Source organism: Meleagris gallopavo, chromosome 2, assembly GCF_000146605.3.
Source record: "Meleagris gallopavo isolate NT-WF06-2002-E0010 breed Aviagen turkey brand Nicholas breeding stock chromosome 2, Turkey_5.1, whole genome shotgun sequence".
Lineage (NCBI taxonomy): Eukaryota > Metazoa > Chordata > Aves > Galliformes > Phasianidae > Meleagris > Meleagris gallopavo.
Window position 1 is genome coordinate 47,071,233 of NC_015012.2, and position 7,136 is coordinate 47,078,368.

A 7,136-nucleotide genomic window follows, 5' to 3' on the forward strand; every position below is an offset into this window, starting at 1 on the left:
GCCAGCGGAGGACGGGGACGCCCCGCAGCAGGGTGAGTGCCGTGAGTCTCACCCGTACGGCCAAAAGCTCGGCGGCAGCTCCCAGAGCCGCCGCTCGTCCCTCCGCCTTCCTTCTCTCCTCCGGCTCGGTAACCCCGCCCCGCTCCGCCCGCCTCCTGCCGCCGCCGCCGGTTTGAAGGCAAATCCGCTGCGTCACTTCCAGGCGGTGCTACTCACCGGTATCGCGTTGGCGCCCAAAGAACATCCTTGTTTCAGCTTTACTGCTAGCTGAGTGCAGGTTGCGGTAGTTTAAAAGAAATAAAGGCAGTGAAAACATAGAAAATTTTAAAAAGCTTGCTGCATTGGCCGGGAATCGAACCCGGGCCTCCCGCGTGGCAGGCGAGAATTCTACCACTGAACCACCAATGCTCACACGTTTAGCCTTCCCGCGCTACCTCAGTTCAACATCACGAGGGCGGGTCGGGCCTATGTCTGCGGGAGTTTTCAAATGGTGCCGCCTCGCCGCAGCCGTTTGAAAGCTCGCGCCGGCCGTTGGGGATCACAGCTGACGGGATTTCACAGCACGCGTCTTGCAGGCCTCTCCCCGGTGCTGCTAATCCTAAATAACGGGAAGCCCTGTCCTTCAGTGCTCACAGAGCGAGAATGAAATCATTTTTATCGTGTCGTTCCCCCCCCAGTACACGCAATTTACCACCTATGGCCCAGCTGCCCCCCCATGAGTTGTTTCAGCTAAAAGTACACAGTCCCAATTTCTTATTTGATTTTGCTGACTTATAAACTGACTCAGTTTGTTAACTGCCTAGAGAAGAGCATTCCTTCCACAGAGTATACCTATTCATCGTTTGTGACAACCTAGAGCTCTTCAGATTATCTGTTTCTTTCACCTTTAAGACAAACATAAGCGCTGCAATAGGGTGCATCACTTCAGAGAAGGAATAGCTCCATGATAAAATCTTATACATAATAAATAGACAACATCTTAATGATCTTGATGGAAATGGTAGCAGAAGGCAGGGAAAGAGCATCAATGAATTCAGCTCTTGAACATCAAAATGCACACTTCTGAGAACAGGTTACAAACATTTATTTTGTTAATCAGTAAAGCTGCTGTAGTAAGGGGGGGATTCTGGGGAGAGAAAATTGGAGGAAAACAATAAAGCAACTGCATTTGGATGACTATTGTGTACATTTCACATCTGATTAACCAAAACAGAAATCTGTTTTCCAGTTCCTGTATTTTTGTACTTCTCACTACCCCAGTAAGTATTACGCTACAAAAACTGCTTCTGAGAACAAAACCAGTTTCTAAACTCTAAAAGAGTGTAACTGATTGCCAGAAGCTGACAGTTATACTGTCCACACATTCTGGAATTCTCTTGCTCTGCAGTAACTATACAGTAAGTGTAGTGTTGTGTCAGTGCAACCCTGTGCTTACAGCGCCCAGTTTGGGGCCTGCTGCACTCACAGCTGAGTCAGCAGGGCAAGCAAGGCTCACTCAGCTATCTGGTACTGACAGAGGAACAGGAAACTTGGCATCCTGCACAGAGGAGAAAGAAACTCCAGAATTCCTACTGTAAAAGATGGTGTAGAAGATGCTTGTTCTTTCCATGCAAACATCAAGGGGACCCAGTGTTTATGGTTAACCATAACATCACATACCACTATAAAACCCAAATGTACCAGCAGGCATTTGGATATCACACAGCAGAGTACTACAAGTATGCAGAAACCTATCAAAAATGGGTGTCCAGGCTGTGACATAGACAAGCACGGAACACTCAAAGACTAGTAACTTACGATGGTCATGAGATAATGCAAGACTTTTAAGTTTACTAACAAACACGTAATAAATAATTTGCTTGAGCAGAACTGTGCAGTGGTCTATGTATTTAATTGAAGATCCAAAGGAACTGTGACAATCAGAAGAATGTTTATAATACAAAAAAGACATTATATATACACACATATACACACAGAATATATCTATATATGTGCCTATATAGATATATATATATATAAATCAGTAAACTTGAATAGTGCCTTTATCAAGAGCGTCTTAAGGCATTCAAACGTTTTACTATCATGTTGACCCAATTTAACATCTTTTTGCTTTGGCTGAACTAAAGCAAACATTAAAAGGTCTGATCTGAAATGGCAAAGACATCTGAAACCAATGCCTAACGGTATCTTCGGTGACAGCAGCAACATCTAAGAACCCATCCACTGCACTGCCTATTAGCTAAACAATATTAAAGGAGACTAAATCATTCCCACTCACAGCTTTGAGCTTTGCAACAGCAGAAGGCAAGTCAGCCTCAGTGACTTCCTAGCCATATATTCTATAGTCTATTACAAACTGAGGATAGAAAAGATACAGCAAGAGGGCCTGCCCTAGGATAGAATGCCACTGAATATCAAATAGTATTTACAATACAGTATACGATTATAGAATATTTTATAAATACAATTTATATGTATACAAGGACACATATGAGAAATTTGTTTTCATGCTTTACAGAGAGAAAAGTAATCTGAACTAAAATTCACTGCATAATTCCACAGCTGCTGGTTAGGAGCCTTTTCTCTACTGCCAGTATAAACCAATCCCCATGATGTGTAGCCAGTACAATACCCATGTTTTAAGCAGCAGCTACAAAGAATCTCAACAGACTCAAAGTGTGTGAAACATGACGTTTCAAACATGGGTAAGGCATAGTATGTTGGAGAGTCGCACCATCATTACATAAGTAATTTTCTTTTTAGAGAAGAACATGGACTGAAACACACTGCATTTTTGCAAAGAAACATATAATGCTTTAGCATACGGACGGCAAAATTCAAACAAGGAATATTACAACTTCTAACAAGGTAACAGAAAATGCTAGAAGCATCTACTAAAGCCTAAAAATGTGAGTTCTTACAAGGTTTGTTTCAAAATTGTAAAATAATATTTAATATTTCAGTATTTGCATGTCCTTAAAACACTCAATTTCTTTTATTAAAAGCCATCATTTTTGTTCATACGGAATTGCGGTGCCCTTGCAGGACCCTTCTGGGTTTTTGTTTTTGGTGGCTTTTTTTGTTTTCATATTTTAAACTTATTTGCTAGAGATCAGTAACAACATTAAATAGGAATATAATAACATAATATAAAGCAAGCAAAGGAGAAATATACTCAGATAAACAAAAGCAATTTTTAACAGTCAATTTAATAATGAAGAACTGACATTATTTTCTCTGCAAACTTCACAAATGGTAAGGTAGGTTTCATTAAATTACCTTTAACTAGCAATATATTACACTTTACTCCAAGCAAAGTAGACCAGTTTTACTGGGATACTTACTATGAAAGAGGATAATCTTTAAAAGTTTATTTACATTGAAAACCATCTTTTTTACATAAAATGGAGTAGCTATACACTGCAGCCATTTTATAATATTCAAACTAAATGAAATGAATCTTAAAAGCTGTTTTGTTTCAACAACTGTAGAACAGCTGGACAGAAAATGAATTATTTTAAGCTACAGCCCATTTTCACTGTAGAAAATATCTACCTGGTTATGAAAAGCATTGTCTTTTTTTTGCTTTTTTTTTTTTTAAGCATCATCTAATTCTAGACACTTCTAAGGAGAAGGGTGAATTTAAAAAAAACCTCTTGTGACAAAGTCTGTTTATGAAGTTTCCATGCTGCCAGCCATTTTTACTCACTGCAATTCACTCCTCCCTCAGTTATGCCAATATAAGCCATTTTTTGGACCACACTGGTTCACTTCAATGAACATGCACTACAACCGTCCAGATGCTAAAGACCAATTTTTACACCGAGCCAATAATTAGCATTGTAAATGGCTGCACTGGCACAAAAACAGGTATTGAATTGGAGCACAGAAAGGCAACAAATAGGTGAAAGTGCACAAGGATTTCTTAGACCAGTTTAAGTGAGAAAACTGAATTAGTAACTGAAGTTTGCTGCAAGAATAGACACAAGGACAATGCAGAGGCACAAAATAATAACTTAAGAAAGCACTAATACTATACAAGTACAATAAATTTGGAATTATCTATTGGAATTCAATTCCAAGAAGGATGGATTTTAAAAGGAATGAAGTTTACTAAAAATAGTGCATTTTATTTACCGCTCTGTTGAAGTCATAGAATAGAGCAAGATGGAGAGAAATAAAAGTGTAATTCTTTCTGCCTCTCACCTGAAACTCCTGGTGTTCTCTCAGGGAATTTTTTTTTTCACAGGGTTGCCTTGCTTCCTGCTCCTGGCAATTTCAGCAGGCTCATTGCCCTCCCACCATGAGACCAAAAAACACCTGTTCACCTGCTGTGGGAAGTTGTGAAACAGGAATGCAGAATATGCAACAGACAGACACAGGTAACTAGTTCTGTTCTGAATTGGGCTGTGAAAGATGAACCACTGAAAATGCACCAAGGAAAACTAACAGATCAGATTGGGTGCATGACATTTCTCACTGCCAGTGTCACTAGGAGGAAACTTGTTAAAAGCAAGTGAAACTAGATCCTACAAGAAGTCTCAAAAGCCATAATTTCTGCTCTTTCCTCATTACTATTTCAAACATATAATAAAGAAACTATTCTAAAATTTTGTTTTCAAAGCAGAAATTCCAACTGAATTATTTTATAAAATTTTAAAATGCACTTTACAGTTCTGTTGTAGTTGGAAAATTAAACTGGATTTCAAAAAAAAAGTACTTTTCCTAAAGCTTGCCTTCTCTCAAAACTGTCACAGAACTGATGACAGGAGACAATCAAGTTGTTTCTGAGCGAGGACCCCTGCTCACATACTACAGCATTACTAATGTCAAATTCAATTATGTATTTAAAAGACCAGTTCTAACACTTTGTTACGTCACATTGATAGTACAGCCAAGACTCTTTCCTGTTTGAAAGCTGAGAACTATGCCATTACTGCAGCAGCTGGAAACATTTCACCAGATAAGATGGCTCAGTTTTCCCCAACACTGAATAAATATACTAAATACAGCGAGCAGTGAGGGTATGGGGAAGGGGAGGAAGAGGCTGCCAAACTTATCAGATAGCTTTATTAGTGTAAATTTAGTTTTATATTTGGTCAATGCAAAGGAAGAACTGTCATTTAAAAAAAATCTGAAACAAAGACTTGTTTTTTTAAAATTATTTAGTATATGTACAAATAGGTATCAGGCATCATTTCAGGGTGAAAAAAAATAAATGACTATTTCCTATTTTAAGTACTTAGAGTACAGAGATCAATGATAAAATTCAAGTCATAATTTTTTCACCTAACATCGAATCTCTTCTAAATTAAATAATTGACAATGTTGGAATAAATTAATTTTTGAAAAGGAATTTCCTGGATTTTGGAAATGTATTCTGGAAAATGTACAGAGATGGAAAGCAAATACAACTTAGTGTTTAAAATAACAATAAAGAACGTGCATATATTCACCTTAGCAATCTTCTCTCAATTCTGTTCAGAGAAAACACTTTTCAAAAATGTCAGCTGCAAAATAAACTGTTTATTTTGTGTTTACTCCTCTACTAAACATAAACTAGGTCACGATTCTGAACCCCTCTACCTGCTTGTTCTTCATCATCGGACTGCTGTTCTGAGTTCTGGGAACTACTATACTCATACTCAATGGGCTTTGGGTTGTTGTACGGGTAGCCATTGTCATCAAAAAACCTTCGGAATGTGAACTCATAAAAGGCATGTTCAGGATGTTTTCCATTTTTGTACCATCCATTAAGTGTATCATTTACATTTCCTTCCTTATCATCATCACTCCACAATTTATCTGGATCGACTGGATCGAAGTTCGATGTGTCCGTAGGATGAGCGATTTTGGGAATGTAGAAAGCTGACTGCCGCCGTAGATCGCTTGAAAAATCAATAGTTTTAAAGAAGGGATGAGCTTTTATTTCATCTGCACCATTTTTGCCTAAACGATCTTCTGGCCCTCGGCATAGTTTAATAATAAGGTCAGAGGCCTCTGGAGTTAGCTTAGCTTGAGGTGGAATATGAAGGGAAGTCTGCCAGTTGATAACCTTTAAAGTAAGAAGATGTGTTACTTTATTTACAACTTCACAGAAAAGAAACTCCACTGTGAAAATTAAAAAAGATCACTCAACAGAAGTAACGTTTTCAGACTAATAAGGGTAAATATGAAGCTGTTTTTTCAGAAACAGAAAGAACACTTTCTGTGACAATCTGTCAAAATTTAGATAAAGTTTATTCACAGTCCAGATCTAAACTAGAGTCTGGCATGGAGCATGCCTGCCGTAAACCCAAAAGATATAATAAAAAACAGTGCCTAACAGGGCTCACAATCTTAAAAGAAGGTGAGATGAATGAATTTTTAATTATTTCATTTATTGGAAAGGTGAACAAATTTAAAATTACAGATCAATGCAGAAGTACATTTGGGCCTATTAATATCTTGGGAGTTGAATGCTGTTTTGTAAAAGCGGCGCAGCAGAAGACTGCAGAAGCCTTGTAGTCTCTCTGAACCAGGTGAGGTCAGGGAAGGGAGAGACCAACAGCTCTGAGTTGCCAGCAACCCTAAGCAGACACACTAAACTGCTCTTCCTCCATCCTCACATGCTGAGCACCTGCAGATACTGCAAAAAGAAATCTGCAGATAAGTGAGCATGGAACCCAAATGGTAGCAGAACACCACTCAGACTGCTGGAAAATGAGAAGAAAGTGGAATTAATAACTTCTTGCACTCACTTCTAGTTAAAGAGCATGGTGGAGATCTGAACTGTGATTTGACTTGGTACAATTGCAGCATAACCGGATAAAATACATGAATGTGATTCTTAAAGTCCCCTTACAAAATGAGCACACCGTCACTGTAACAATTACAATACTACCAGTTCCTAACATCCTTGAATAAAGCAGCACTCTCAAAAAAATCACCTTCGATTCCATTATAAATTGAAAGATCATGTCCTTTTCAACCCTCTTTTTTCAGCTTTTTCTACCTGTTACCATGAGATTTTTAAAATTACCTTCATTTGTGTTTCCAGAGGTGTTTGTGCCAGGAAAGGAGGCTGGCCCACTAACATTTCAAAGAGAATTACTCCAACACTCCACCAGTCACACAACTGTGTGTAACCTGGAGGA

The 7,136-nt window shown here is 38.6% G+C and overlaps 2 protein-coding genes and 1 non-coding gene across 9 annotated transcripts in view; all 3 read right to left on the reverse strand.

Annotated features, from left to right (window-relative positions):
- The window catches only part of KATNA1 (katanin catalytic subunit A1), an 18,237-nt gene extending 17,846 nt beyond the window's left edge, over positions 1-391 (reverse strand). For 2 of the 4 annotated variants that reach the window (XM_019612902.2, XM_019612900.2), the window contains exon 1: positions 217-391. The gene's annotated coding sequence lies outside the window, so the exon portion shown is untranslated. Of the gene's footprint in view, positions 1-52; positions 158-216 lie in introns of those variants that run through there. The other 2 variants (XM_010707166.2, XM_019612901.2) reach the window with 2 other exon arrangements.
- TRNAG-GCC lies at positions 338-408 on the reverse strand. Its single transcript has one exon. It is a non-coding gene; the product is annotated as a tRNA-Gly (tRNA).
- Positions 409-1,870: 1,462 nt separating this feature from the next.
- The window catches only part of LATS1 (large tumor suppressor kinase 1), a 20,240-nt gene continuing 14,974 nt past the window's right edge, over positions 1,871-7,136 (reverse strand). For all 4 annotated transcript variants that reach the window (XM_010707173.3, XM_010707172.3, XM_003204102.4 and 1 more), the window contains exons 7-8: positions 7,022-7,128; positions 1,871-6,055 (exon numbers count right to left, since the gene is read on the reverse strand). In XM_010707173.3, coding sequence (XP_010705475.1) covers positions 5,549-6,055; positions 7,022-7,128 — 614 coding nt within the window. In that variant the 3' untranslated portion in view covers positions 1,871-5,548. The remainder of the gene's footprint in view (positions 6,056-7,021; positions 7,129-7,136) is intronic.